At 38.7% G+C, this 15,144-nt stretch overlaps 3 protein-coding genes across 5 annotated transcripts in view; 1 reads left to right on the forward strand and 2 right to left on the reverse strand.

The window, feature by feature from the left end:
• pip5k1ca (phosphatidylinositol-4-phosphate 5-kinase, type I, gamma a) overlaps positions 1–1,897 on the reverse strand; it is a 45,769-nt gene extending 43,872 nt beyond the window's left edge. For both annotated transcript variants that reach the window (XM_083911109.1, XM_083911110.1), the window contains exon 1: positions 1,617–1,897. In XM_083911109.1, the coding sequence (XP_083767235.1) occupies positions 1,617–1,752 (136 nt within the window). In that variant the 5' untranslated portion in view covers positions 1,753–1,897. The remainder of the gene's footprint in view (positions 1–1,616) is intronic.
• Positions 1,898–3,703: 1,806 nt separating this feature from the next.
• On the reverse strand, positions 3,704–10,460 carry gpx4a (glutathione peroxidase 4a). 2 transcript variants are annotated; one of them, XM_083940645.1, is made up of 7 exons: positions 10,349–10,460; positions 6,790–6,884; positions 6,520–6,664; positions 5,760–5,911; positions 5,609–5,633; positions 5,282–5,341; positions 3,704–4,047 (listed from the first exon to the last, which is right to left on the reverse strand). In XM_083940645.1, exons 1-7 carry the CDS (start codon positions 10,412–10,414, stop codon positions 4,015–4,017), a joined length of 576 nt encoding a protein of 191 aa, XP_083796771.1. In that variant the 5' UTR covers positions 10,415–10,460; the 3' UTR covers positions 3,704–4,014. The 2 variants fall into 2 exon arrangements, with proteins under 2 accessions (XP_083796771.1, XP_083796770.1); XM_083940644.1 differs by having other exon boundaries at positions 10,322–10,450.
• Positions 10,461–11,608: 1,148 nt separating this feature from the next.
• polr2eb (RNA polymerase II, I and III subunit E, b) lies at positions 11,609–14,764 on the forward strand. Its single transcript, XM_083911569.1, has 8 exons — positions 11,609–11,751; positions 12,479–12,653; positions 12,973–13,088; positions 13,252–13,332; positions 13,438–13,496; positions 13,724–13,802; positions 14,217–14,289; positions 14,627–14,764. Exons 1-7 carry the CDS (start codon positions 11,695–11,697, stop codon positions 14,280–14,282), a joined length of 633 nt encoding a protein of 210 aa, XP_083767695.1. The 5' UTR covers positions 11,609–11,694; the 3' UTR covers positions 14,283–14,289; positions 14,627–14,764.
• The last annotated feature ends 380 nt before the right edge of the window (positions 14,765–15,144 follow it).

Here is a 15,144-nt window from a genome sequence, read left to right on the forward strand (position 1 = left end):
CACATTCATGTCAAAGTCAGCACTTTCCTCCAATAAACAATAAAAAAAAAAAACTCAAACTGCAGTTTTTCCCCTCCCATTATGTTAGAGGGGCGCCCCGCACCCTCAACGGCATCCCGGTCCCTTTTGAAAGTTGAGTTAATTTTATTTAATTGTATTTTCTGAGTAGTGTCCGATCACAACAGGAGTCTTTTAAGGATCTCTTTCCTATAAAACAGCTCTTTACTCTGTCTTTTTAGTAAACAAACTAAACAGCCTCATGTTATTTATCATATTTGTGCAACAGCATGTAAATTCTGTCTCTACATGGTTTCGTTTTTAAAATTCTCTAAGAGATATTTTGCTTGGTGGTAGAAGGTGGTCAGAAATCCTAGCTACACCCCTGGCTCTTTCTATATGTCAAGCCAGGTAAATAGACATACGTAGAGGCTAGCTATACGCAGAGGCGTCGCTTCTCAGCAGGCAACCGCTTGTGTTCCCAGGCCAGCAGGGGGCCCCAGAGGGCTGACAAACTTTAAATAACAGCAGTGCAAAAGGTTTTGCAATGACAGGTTTTTTTTGTGAAATAACTTTATCCACCACTTAAGTGCAATAATTTAGTCTTACTGCTCATTTCTGTCATATACAGTCAAACATATTTTATCTTATACATTTTAATTCTCTGAATTTTATTTGACCTGTATTCTTACTACTATCTACCTTATATATATTTAATTAAGAGTTTATTGTTTACTGTTTATTGTCTCCCTGTTCAGTCTGACGCAACAACCTTTCAAAATACGATTTCGAGGTCCAAACGCTCGGCCGAACATGTGAACTATTACGATCACCTATTTTCCCCGTTGGACATCTTTTTCATCGATAAGAAAGAGATAAAATGACAGTTACGTCATTTTTTAAAAACCCAGATCTGTTCAAACACAGCACTGCAGCGTTGTAGAAATACGAGGCTCGGAGCGGCTTGGACCCGGAAATCATATTTTGAAAGGGCGTTACGTCGCGACTGAACTGCCGGAGTGGGGCCCCACGTGACTCCACCCAAGTTTTTATTTCTCTGGTTTAATCATTCTGTTGTCATTCTTCATATTAATATGTTTGAATTACAAGGTTTTTAAAAAAATAGATATTTTTATTCATAAAAATGAATTAAAAATGTTGCTGGTTCGAGGGGCCCCCTGTGAATTTTTGCCCAGGGCCCCAAAAGACTCTAGAATCGCCTCTGGCTATAATACTATATACATATTGTCCTTTTAAATATCGATTTCCTAGCCATATTTGATGTGTGTGTGTGTGTGTGTGTGTTGCTGACTTGACACGACTGTAACATTATGCACTGTCACATTTAGCTAACGTTTGTATCTAACTCTACCTGCTTCATCCATTCAGCTAAGTTAGCTACCGTTACTAGCCTAACGGTAGCTTAACGACCGTTGCTGCCTACCGTTACTAGCCTAACGGTAGCTCAACAGCCGTTACCAATTCCTTGCTAGCAGAGATGAGTCGGGACTTTCTGGTTCACAGTCGTTTCAGATTAAAAAAAATGGATGTCAGGGTAATAAAAAAAATAAACATTAAAGACGGATACGGTTTATTTGTAAATGTGATAACGTAATTACCCATGTCTGCGGCGTCCATTCCGTAGCTAACTCCAACCACCGTGTCCCCATCATCGGATGCTGCGTCCCCGGACAGCGGGCTCCCGTCCCTGGCCTCCGACAGCCCGACCGCTCCCTCGGCTGCTGCTGCTTCCATTCAGCCTCCCGGAGGAAAAACAGGAAAGACCAACAGCGACGATCCCGGTTAAGGGAGGGGAAGAAGGAGGACTGTGTTTGTTTTGAAATGCAGCGACAATCAAACGGAGGAATATGTGATAGTTAAATCCGCGACGGTCCCTTCATCTGTGCGGTGTTTCCTCACGACCACGGAACAGCGTCCGCTCCTCTCAGGTCGACTGCACCGCACTTGCTGCCGCTGCCTCGGTGCTGCTGCCCGGGTTTTGTTGTGGACGCTGCGGCTCCCTCTGCAGGAGGCTGGGGGAGCCGCAGCCTGGAGCTCAGCGTGTCCTGGTGCTCTGAATCACACGCACAGGTCCGTTTGTCAGATGCATTAAAGCTACACGGGCTCATAATCCCTCTTTGTTTTATCTTTTACTTTATTTTTGCTCTAAAAACTTGAACAGGAACACAAAAGTAGCTGTCAGCTAACATTAGAGAGGTTAATGGATAATTGATTGCACATCTTGATTGATCTGTGCATCTTAATCATACAGTATAGTAACCTATCATATACTGGATACATAGCCATGATAAAATATATTAACTTTATGATTTAAAAACATATTCAACACTATGATTATTGGTTTATTTGCTGACAATGTGTACTGCCTTTATGGGTATTAATAGAAGCATCCATACAACCAGATTAATGAGTATTAATGTAAACTTGGTGTAGGACAATATCTTGATGATTTGATTAAATCCTCAAACTTATGTTTTCCTTTTTATTGTGTATGCAGAGCACTATGACAAAACCTCAGGACATTATTGAAAGCTTGAGGATGTTTTACCACGATACACAACATGCTAGGATTTAAAGACACTCAGGATATTTTCGGATCCCACCCTGGCACTTTTAAAAAAATAAACAAGCTCTATTGTGATGCTTTGTATGCATTCGTTAACAATCAATGTACAAAAAAAAAAAACACCACTATTTGCTTCTTTCACAATGCAAATGCAAAGAAAAGAAAAATCATCTGGCAACATGTGAGATTAAGCTTGTGATTCTTTGAAGGTGTCTGATTCAGGTTATTGCCAAATAAATGTATATATATATGTGTGTGTGTGTGTGTGTGTGTGTAAGTATATATTTTATTCTTTATTATTACTAGCTTATTTATCTATTTTTAATTGATTTAAATGTCTTACTACCTGCCAAATCAGATATTTATGCTTCTTTATTGATCTTCTTAGTCTATTTTGATTTTATTATTATTATTTTATTGAGTATTACAACTGTTATTTATTTTTATCTAATTATTTATTTAGTTGTTTTTTTTCTATTTGCCCACTTTTTCTCTTCCTTTATCATCATTTTCTTGTTTTGTTTGTCCTTTAATTTACTTTTAACTATACATGTCCATCTGCTGGGGCTGGGTGCAGGAGCGATGGGGGTGGAGGGTTAGTATCTGTTCTGGTGTATTATTAGATTAAGATCTGTAATTAGAACACTGCTGTTTTTGTAATATGTAAAATTCAATAAACAGACGGTTGGAAAAGGAAAAAGTTTTTTTCTTGATATAGTTTGTATGGGATAATCTAAATTGTCTATCTGTGCCTCTACAACCATCTCTAACGTGTTGAAGACTAGATGTGCTTACCTACCTACAAAGCATAATATGTATCCTTACTGTGAGTGTCATCTAAGTATTGAGTTACTGTACTATGACTCCAATGTCAAAAAGATGAAGATACAACTGTGACAGTATATAATTTTCTACCCAGAAGAACAAATTTCAGTTTCAATTTAAGCTCTTGCGCTCACTCATGAACGGTTTTCTGACAGAAGTGGATTTTCCATTATACAGAATGAAAGATGTTTGTGCACAACAGGTCAGGGTACAAACACATCTATACTACAACCAGCACCAATATAATACAATAAAATATAACTCCTGACAGACAGACAAACACACACATTTAATTAGAGCAACATCTCAGTGCATTTTATTATGAAAACAATGCTAAACATTAATCTACTAGAATAATTAATAATGTATTAGAGAAGCCTTCCTCCTTCTCTCCAGAGAACCAAATGAACTCAAGCTTGGTAATCCTCCCAGCAGGTTTGCACGCCATTTACATCAGGTCTGCTCTGTCCGCCATGCGGGTTTATAAGCAGACCGTCACTGGTCTGGGGTGGACCCAAACTAAATCCCCTGGTGCTCGGAGAGGCAAAGAAAGGAGCTAAAAGGACAGTTGATCAGTCAGTGAGGCTTCAGTCATCCATTTGGTGTTACAGGTATCGGGGAAGATCTTTCTCCACCACCTGAAAAGAAAGAAAGAGTAAGTTGACATCTACAGTATGTAGACGTACACGTGAAATGTAAAGATATATAAATGTCAGTTTATATTAAAGGCAAGCCCTAACAACAGCGACTTCCAATCAGGAAGTGCCAAAACCTGCAGTTCTCAGAGTGTCCACTAGGGGCACGTTCCATAACAGAGCAGTTTCTCATTGACCTCCATGTTAAATAGGTCGTTTCACAGCATGATTAAACCTGTTTAAGACCTGGTAACAAACAACAACACTCTAGTCTGTATATTTAGGTCATATCTCCTTGACAACACTGAGGGGGTGAATTTTTTTGTGCCGGACTAGTTTTTATGTTATTGGAGGTTAAGGTTTATGAATAATTAGGGGCGTGGCCTCTTGAGTGACAGCTAGCCTCTGGCCCTCACTTCTCCGAGGTATACGTCAGCCAGATGGACGTATCTCCCTCCCCCCAACGTCACATACATGCCCTTTTTTGGTAAGAGGAAATGAGGAGTAGTCAAAGTCTGACAAGATGGCGACTCCCGTAGGCGAGGACGATTGGATCAAGTTGAGAGGACGGACGTCTACGGAGAGGCTGCGTCCATTTTTTATACAGTCTATGATTAAAGGTCAATTCATCTTAAATCTGAAAAGAATGGCCTCTCTCACTCTTACCCTAATGTTTATTCATTCAACTTCTCTCATTTGCCTCAATTGCTTTTACTTATTCATATTCGCAACACAACAGCAGAACTTTCTTCTATGAAAAATGTTTTATCTGGACAGAAAATGGAAAGATTTGTAAAAACATAACAAAACAAAACACAAAAGCTCAGTGTCAACAAGCCTCTGAAGTCAGATAACTACACAGCCACATAGAATGATAAAGAGAAATAATACAAATATACAGGTACACTATAGCAGGCGTCACCGATGGTGGCAAAATGGAGTTTTTTGGAAATGTTCGAGTGCCCTCTCATCCGCGAGCTACGTAAATAACCCTTGTCAGACATTTGCAGGTGCACAGGTAGACCCGCCCTACTCTGCCTCTGATTGGCCAGTACTCATTGCCTTTTTTACAGAAAGAGGTGCATGAGGGAAAAATCATAACTGCCTGGCTCAACAGAATATGGCAGACTTGATGGTACACTGATTAACAGGAAATTATAAAAATGGCACTTCATATCAAAAAGGTTACGACTCCTGCACCATAGCATCCATGGCAAAGTAAGATGTTTGTACGTACACTAGGATCATCCAGGGGTCCATATCTCTTCATCACCTGACCCTCTCTGTTGATCAGAAACTAGAGAGAAAGAGGAAAAAGAGAAACCACAAATACAGTGAACATGACATTTATGAGCAAAGATTTATTACCTGTTTTTAACACTTTTTAAACACTCAGCATTTATAGACTTCTTCCAATAAGGTCTGTTCTGTACCACCATAATAGAAAACAGAGTAAGGTGAAAGGGGCATTGATGCATACGAATACAGGAATAGATGATTTATTATGAACTTTTCAACCCTAGTGATGTCTAAATATATGATAAATAACTGCTATAATATTTACCTTGGTGAAATTCCACTTGATGCTACTGCAGGGATGAAAACAAATCATCACGTTAGAAAATAATCACTGTGTAAAACACTATGATGACAAATAACTGATATAGAGGATCTGGTTCTCTATTAATATACCTGTTAATAATATCACCACTTACTTTCCCATGAAGCCGCTCCCATTGGGCTGCGCTTTCAGCCACTTCCACAGGGGATGAGCGGTGGCCCCGTTCACATCAATCTTACTGAACATGTCGAACTGAGCGTTGTAGGACTGAGCGAACGTCTTGATCTGGGTTTCACTGCCGGGCTCCTTCAAAGTAAAACACGTTGAGATAAAAAATATGTCTTGTCAGCACTTTTCAAGCCCCGAGCTGTTTAAGTGTCTATTATGATACAGCAAAAATTGGTTTAAAGGGCCCGTATAGTAAAAAAGTGAGATTTGGACGTTTCTTTTGATTATTAAGCAGATCGAGGAGGTATAAAAAATATAGTAAGAGTATCAAATTGCTCAATCCAGAGAAATGCACATTGTATTCAGAAACTGTGCCTTTAAAGAAGCTGCCAGGGCTTCTAAATATATATATATATATATATATATATATATATATATATATAAAGTGCCGCTACAGTGCTGTTACAGTCATTCCCAGGCTACAATGACGGTGCAGAGACGCTAAGAGTGCACATGCAGGAGACCCAGAAACCCTGACCAATCAGAGTAGACTGAGCTTTTTCTGGAGGGCGACGTAAACAGACAGGCTCTTTATCAGTAAAGACTACACTGTAAGGTCTCAGCTGGACTGTTTTGTAATCTGACCTTGTTGTTTCACATCCACGGTGATTAGATATTTTCAGATTACAAGCTTGAGTGAGAAAGCCTGTTCTAACACATGATCAAAACGTGCATGTGTTACGTACCTGGTTCCCAAACTGGTTAGAGGGGAAGGCGAGGATGCGTAAACCTCTCTCAGCGTATTTGGCGTGCATTTCCACAAACTGAGAGTAGTTCACTGGGGTTTTACCTCATTTAGAGGCAACATTGGTGATGATGACAACGTTCCCCCTGAAACAACAAAGAGAGAGAGAGAGAGAGAGAGAGAGAGAGAGAGATAATGTTTTAGTGGTGGTAGGCATATTTACAGGGAAGCTGCAGCAAATTTAGGGAGAGAATACGTCTTAGAGACTCACCTGTATTTATCTAGGGAGACCACATTGCCGTCAATATCTGTCGCTGAGAAGTCGTAAATAGACGTGGCCGTCTGCCAGCTCTCTGTCGGTGCAGACTGTAAGAAAGAAAAACTTAAGCGATGGGAGCTTACATTCAAAATGCACTTTAATCATGTTTAATGAATATTAGATCACAGGAGAAACACGTCCCAGCAGATGCAATCTTTAAGGACAGGGTTAAATCTCTTCATTTAAACATAAAGACATTGCACATAACATAAAATAAATAAAAATAAATAAATCCAATGACCAGTTTAGTAGAACAAAATCTGGTAGTGCCCAAAAGCAAATTTCAGTCTATTTTCTCACCATAGCCTGCAGCAGGACAGAGAAAAGGACAGTGGACCCTATCAGACGCATGACTGCCCTTCAGTGAGGTCCTCTGAAGGCAGAAAGCGTTCAAATCTGTGAACTTTAGTGGCTCTAGCTAAACCCTCACTGTCAGACAATCCCACCACTGAGAGACAGCACACGATCCACTGTCCTAATATAACGGGAGCAGGTGATCATTAACAGAATTGATAGGCTGTGATTCTCCAATAGGTCCCTCTTTGCTGCTGACTAATAAATCCACATCAGACGTGCACTTGTACTGCAGTCCACAGTCCGCAGCATTATCACAACCTCATCAAGAAGGTTGACTCCTTATAAAAGCAAAAAATTAGGCCATATGCCTTTGAGCCCCATGTGTCCAGGGCAAAGGGCAACAGTCTGGAGAAATACATAAACTCATTATGTAAAGAGCTTAATATTGAAATGAAAAACAAAAAACATCAGTGAATCAGCTCACATGACCTCCTAAATCTCACCCTGACGTAAAAGTCACAAAAACTGAGCCCAAAACACTTGTTTATTCTTCCAAATAATCCTAATCTGGCATAACAAGAGAGTTGGTGTTTCAAGCAAATAGAAAATACTAATCTATGTTTTCTAAACTTTAAAAAAGCTCTGTACCCGCCCGAGATATTTCTCCAGAACTCCTGGCCAGCAAGTACAATCTGGTAATACCAGTGGAACCAGTCAAAGCATTGCACAACAAAGCAAGTGGCTGAAAAACTGATCTGATGATTACTGGCGAGTCTTAGGGCGCACTCACACTGTCCATCCGTACCGTGCCCGAGCACGTTTCACGGCTAAAGTCTAGTTCGTTTGACCAGTGTGAGTGCACGTGTACAAGCACGAGGCCTACAGCGGTTCTGAGGTCATTTTATGTGCGCCTGTTCGGACATAGAAAAAAGAAGGACGGACCATGCGCGGACATTTAAAACAATGGCGGCGAAAGGTTCACGTTGAAAACAAGGTGTGATGCGGAGGTGGAGTGTTTACTCGAGATTTGGTCGATGAAAATATTCAAAAACAGTCGAGAAGACGCACAAAAACTCTGAGGTCTATGGAAAGATTTGTAAACAAAGCCACGCATCACGATGACGTTAATCAATGCGTGTGACGTGTTATGGCGTGATGAGGTATAGGCAGCAAGAAGCATTCACCGAGGCCCAGGTAGTGTGAGTACAAACGGGGCTGGCCCGCGGGGGGGAGAGGGAGAGGGAGGGGGGGCGAGTACCCTAAAGCACGGGGTACGGTACAGACGGACAGTGTGAGTGCGTCCTGAGCATGTCAAAGCATGCTCCATGGTTACAACACTCCCTTTTACATAAAATCTTTGCAGATACTCCACTGTATGATTCAAAACATGCAATTAACCGTAACTATACATTAATGATAATGAGAAATAAAATATGTTTTGAGAGGGAAAGTCCGCTTTAATTTCATATAGTAACATTTTGCAAAGGTGCCAACTCCATGTACTAAAATAAGATAAGCAAACATAGAAGAAGCGTCAGTAAGAAACAATACATTGTAGAAAATAAAGTAAAAATATGAACAATATAAACACAGGGAAACATAAAATATAAGAATAACAGGAACGATATATATAATATTTTTAAATATTTTAAATTCACACTAAGGCACCGCTGTCTTTCCTTCAGTTAGTGTAACAATAACATCACATTACTTAACTGAGGGTGTTGAAATGAGTGTGGAAACAAGTTCAAAGGTACTTGTGAGTGTGGTTTGCATCACTACACTACTAAACGTGTTTAAACGTTAACAAACTTGTACTTCACTTGCAACGTATTGGACTACTTTACACTTCTAATCCACTTATTAAAATGTGTCTTCTAGGCTGTAGTTCATTGGAATATCAATATTTTATTATGATGGTTTGTGAGATTTAGTTCCCCAGAGGATGCTGGTAAAATAAAAATGAATATAAATAGGTTATATAATCAGAGGCGGATTAACGCACAGGCCGGCCTAGGGGCCCCAGGTGTGCAGGAGCCCCGGAGTATTTTGTAAAGTGTCTTTACTTTAAGGCAGATCTATCAACGCACTGTACAACTGTTGCACTTTCTTTTCTCTGATCTGCGAATTCAATTAAAAAAATGTTGAAAAAAAGCATTTTCAAGCACTTTTCAAACCTTGAAAATACAACATTAATTAAGTACGAACCCTGAAGAGGTTTTTCTTGTTTTCAAATGACACAACACTCACTGTTACCAGACAGTACAGCGGCAAAATGTCAGAAAGTTAATGTGATAGCAGAGCACGAAACAGAAAAGCACGACTAAAAGAAAAGCGGGACCAAGATCTGTTGAAGAAAATCCTAAAGTGACAGGATTTTTCAAGGTTGCAAACTCTTTCTCTGTCCATCTGTCCGTCTTTTCTCTCTTTCTCTCTCCTTTTCTTCCTCCCCAACCGGTGCAGACAGATGTCCGTTCTCCACAGAGCTGGGTCTGTCTGACGTTCCTGTCTGTTATAGGGAAGGTTTTAGTTGCCACCGTACTCTACGGGGGAATTGTTGGGTCTTTGTTTATCATAGAGTGTGGTCTTTACCTAGTTTGTAAAGTGTCCTGAGATAACTTCTGTTATGATTTGGCACTATAAATAATATTGAATTGACTCTTCTTCTATTCTAACAGTGGGTTTTTTATTCTGATAAGGCATGATTAATAATGTGGGGGGCCAAAACAAACAGTAGCCTAGGGGCCCGTGACCACTTTAATCCGCCACTGTACATAATAAAATGTCAGCTGTGGAGGACAGGCCCTTCAGTGACTGTACGTGTTGTTAGGGTATTTCTCAGTCTGATAAGCCTATCAGCTGATACCAGATGGGGGTGTTGTCTTTGTTGTTGCTGCTGCTGCTGCTGCAGACACATCCGGTCATATTAACCACACACAAAAGTACCTTTGCAATTATTTTCACACTTAATTCAACACCATCCTCAAAGCAATTTCAGTCAAAGGCAACTGGACTGGTTGTTTGTCTAGGAAGACGTTTCACCTCTCATCCAAGAGGCTTCATCAGTTCATGTACGCATCTGACAACACCCAGTGATGTGATGCAGGTTACAGTTAGGCTAACTGACATCACAAATCACACACACACACACACACACACAGTAGTTTACCGTATAAGTTTACGTTACCGTTGGAGATAAAACAAAGTACAGTACCATCGTCAGTAGTACTCCGCTGCTCGCCACGACCCCAAATGTTAAAACAGCATATAACGGCCTCATGTTTGTTATGAGAGAGGACACATTTCTGCTGCAGCCGTTGACTCCGCCCCCAGGTTTACTGTGAAACACCGGAAACGGAAGCGTCATAACTGTCTGAATACAACCGTTCATTTAATTATTAATATTATTTTTTATTATCACTGTTGTTATCTGTTTAATGATAATGGTGGTGTAATAATAATATATACATATCATTATTAATTATTATTATTATTTTTAAATACACCACCCCCACACTTTTATTTATTAAATTTTATTTTATTTTATTTTTTTTACGGTTTTTCAAATGTACATTCACTTAAAATATTTGCACAAAAGACAACAGGATTCAGAAATAGACAAACAAAAAACAAGACATTCATACAATAATACAAAACATGACACATTCATGAACAAGGATTTGTTTACCTAATTTATTATTATTATTATTATTATTATTATTATTGTTGTTGTTATTATTGTTATTATAATTTTTTTTTACTTTATTTGCATATTTTCACAAATATAATACAAACATATTAAAACAATTTGGCAGGGAAGGGAATGTATATATATATATATATATATATATATATATATATATATATATACACACACACACACACATCTATACATATACGTCCACATCTGCAAACCTTAAAACAAATGTATTAGTGGGGTAAATATTGTGCAAAATTTTATCATGTATTTATTTCAAATTTAATGGGGATATCAAGTTTATATGGCCATATTTGTCCCACCACCCACACACTTTTTTTTTCAAATTTTATTTGACTTTCTCAAATGTAAAAAAATAGGGCAGATTAACATTTCTAAAATTAACATGGGTGTAGAAAAGTAGGATACAAAATAAATAATAAAATGGTATGAATAAATTAAAATGATAAAAAAAACTAAATTTAAGCTAAAAAAACAAAAAATACAAAACTTAAAAACGTAAAAAATCTTAATTTGATTAGCTAGTAGATACATTGAAGGGTGAGTTAAATTGTACAATTTCAAATTGCTAAGCAGAACTCATATAATTAAGTGAGTTTCAATATAAAAATAATTTATTTTGCATTAAAGATGGAGGGAGTCGTCGTGAATTTAGCTGCGTGTTTATAATTTGACCGTTAGATAATTGTGTTCACCCACACTACCATGACTACCGCTCAGCGTGTACGTCATCAGCCTGCGTCGGTAAACGGAACCCGTTGGTCGCGTTGTCCACAGGAGCGAAAGTGATACATTAGAAACAAATACATTTAATCTAGAGCAGGTGAAACACTTGGGGCGACATGGATGATGAAGAGGAAACATACAGGCTGTGGAAGATTCGTAAAACCATCATGCAGGTGCGTTAGCTTTCAGTGTTTTTCTTTAGCTTGCTAACTTAGCATGTAGCTTAGCTAAAGTACTCATGTCGGACTCATGGGGTTTTGTTGATTTTGTCTCCAGCGTGGGGCAGATTTCTGTTGTTGTTGATTTTGACAGTGTACTTTAACATCGGCCAGCCTTGAGTAAGTAAGGGCCACACGCTTTACAGAACAAGTTAACTACAGTTGAGTCTTTTCAGGAAGCATCACCCAAACATTACAGATACAATCATCCATGAGTAGTCCCTAAATAAAGACCTAGCCCTAACTTTAGAGGCAAGTAACCGAAAAATACACATTACCCTCTAATTGCTGTTCCGCGATTTGAGGTTCACAGGCCGGGAGTGACGAGCTGCGTGACAGGTGTAGGTTTGCTTTTTTGTTAAGTTTTGAATGTGCCACATATCTTAAACAAACTTCCAGAAAACTGCACGTCTGCTGCATCTCTCAGTTGTTGTAAATCAAGGCTGAAGACTTGTGTTTGCCAATGCTGCACTGTAACTTCTATTCCTTTGATTTGTTGGTTTTTATTTTTTGTATTTATTTTATCTGAATGTAATTTTCTGTGTTTCTTTCTAACGCCTTTAATGTTTTATGTAAAACACTTTGTATTACCATGTTGATATACAAAAAAACTTGCCTTTTTTAACATAATGGTTTGTCCCGTACATCCACTGACTTTGAGGGCTCACCTTTACACCCTCAGCTGTGCCATGACAGAGGCTACCTGGTGACACAGGACGAGTTGGACCAGACATTGGATGAGTTCAAGAGTCAGTTTGGAGACAAGCCCAGTGAGGGTCGCCCCAGGCGCACAGACCTCACTGTGCTGGTGGCACACAACGATGACCCCACCGACCAGATGTTTGTTTTCTTTCCTGGTAGGTTAATACTTAATATTAAACACAAGGTGGCAAGTAGTCTTTTCTAAAAATACACACACTGTCCTGGAACTAAGGATGAGGACCGTATAAAATCTTTTTACCCCCTTAAGTTTATTTGATTTTAATAAACATACAAACGTGAGATAAAATTACTCTTCAAGTTTCAAAAGAGAGGTCAATATAAGGCACATCTAGATAAACTGAACCTGTACATAAAGTGGTGAGTGACCATGTGTTGCGCACTAGATTTGTGACTCATCTTCATTCTGTTATTATTATGTATTATTTATTATTATTCCTTTTCTTCACTTTTCAGAGGAGCCCAAGGTTGGAATCAAGACTATTAAAATGTACTGTCAGAGGATGCAGGAGGAGAACATCACACGAGCCATCATTGTTGTCCAGATGGGCATGACACCGTCAGCCAAACAGGTGAACATCTTATATTTATCAAACCAACACACAAGTGTATGTATAAGAAAATAAGGAAGCATGTGATTCCTGAACTTCTCGTAATTATACCGTGACTGTCTTGTCTTTCGGGTATGGCTCGAGCTCTCTCGGTAAACATATTTCATGAAATGTCTCCTCACAGTCTCTAGTCGACATGGCACCCAAATACATATTGGAACAGTTTCTACAACAGGAGCTGCTTATTAACATCACAGAGCACGAGGTAAACAACAGACTGTATTGAAATCCTGTTGACACTAGATTTTAAAATGATCCTACAGAAAATGCCTCAGATGTGGAATTAATTGTTGTTTCTTTTGTCTTTCAGCTTGTTCCAGAGCACATCGTTATGACAAAAGAGGAAGTGACTGAACTTCTGGCAAGATAGTATCCTTACACACGCTGTTAAATTCAATTACTCGAAATATCGCAATGTTTAAATCAGATTAGTTTGCAGAAAATGCACTTTGCCATTTTCAGAGAGCTAACTATTTGTAAGAACGTATAAAATAGCAGTCAATTTACCTAAAGACCATCCTCAAGCTGTATTTAGTGACTTAACTCTTCATGAAAATGTGTATTTTATGTATCCTCCCTTAACATTTTTACCTCAGCAAATTAAAAGAAAGCCAGTTACCGAGGATCCAGGCTGGGGACCCTGTGGCTCGCTACTTTGGCTTAAAAAGAGGACAGGTAAACACATCCATTCACACACAGATTTGATCTTGGGTAGGTCCTCTGATAAATGCATTCCTTTGAGTAGAGTATGTACGAAGAGTGCGGTCATTCAAACGGTTTTTAGACCCATTACATTTTTTTTCCAAACAAATTTAAAGAACAAGGATTACGTTTTTGCTGTAGCATTGTGGCTTGTTTCCAAATGTCATTAATTAACTTTGTAAATAGAATGTAATTTCTACTGACAGGAACGTTGGCTAAAATCATAAAATAAGACCTGTTGTAATAAAAACATCAGTAAACTGGACTTGTGTTTTTACTCAGAAATGATTTGCATGTGTGACAGCAGCTGCTATTTACAATATTATGCAAAAACATGGGTTCAGTGTTCCAGTCTAAAATTCTGCCATTTTTCCGCAACTTTTCCAGGTCGTAAAGATCATCAGACCCAGTGAAACGGCCGGGAGGTACATCACATACAGACTGGTGCAGTGACAGACGGGTAAGTGCGGGTTTGAAGGTTGAGACAGTCACACTGATAAAATTCAGCCTGTGATATTAAACACATAGATAGATCTGCACAGGGTCAATTTCTAAGTAGTGTTGTGCTTTGTTTTATTCATTTTTTTGTAATTAGTCTTTGGAAAGCATTACAATGTACAGATCCCAGTTTGTCTGTTACTTTGGTTGAAGTTGGGGCTATCCTGGCTTTTACATGTCACCTCACTGTCACCAGAGACGTCACACACACCAGCTGTGACTAAAGATTTAAATAGCCAAATGTGTGTGATTGTAGCTGCTTTTAATGACTGACTTTTTTTAATTTTTTTTTTATTCAGATATTCTCAATTTACATTTTGAAGGACCACTGAAGGACACAGACGTTACATCTAACGCGACTCATCCATGGATCATCCTTCTGAACTGTTTTTCTTGTTATTACTGATTTTGTAAAATAAACTGTTCAAAAAGTTTAAGATTATTTCCTTCACATAATCTCACCCTTTGTGTTTATTACAAAAACAACTGTTTTTAACTTAAAGGGATAATCTCAAAGATTTTCATAAGTCACTATGGGCCAATTGAGGTAACAATGGTAATTGAGCCTATGACCCACTGATGAAAGTATTGCAATATTCATGTATTTCCATTATTATGAACTTTTTATCAAAAGCATTTAACTGGTGAAACACAAGTTGACTTTAAAACTGAAGTAGTCACAGGAAATACGACCATTAATTGATTATCAAATGGGAGTCTACAAAACAAGACAACAGCCATTTCCATATATATTTCAGAATCAGAAATATTGCAGGAAGTTATGGAACAGACAGGAGCAGCCGCTGAACTCTTGGCT

The sequence above is a fragment of the Echiichthys vipera genome, assembly GCF_963691815.1.
Source record: "Echiichthys vipera genome assembly, chromosome: 3".
Lineage (NCBI taxonomy): Eukaryota > Metazoa > Chordata > Actinopteri > Perciformes > Trachinidae > Echiichthys > Echiichthys vipera.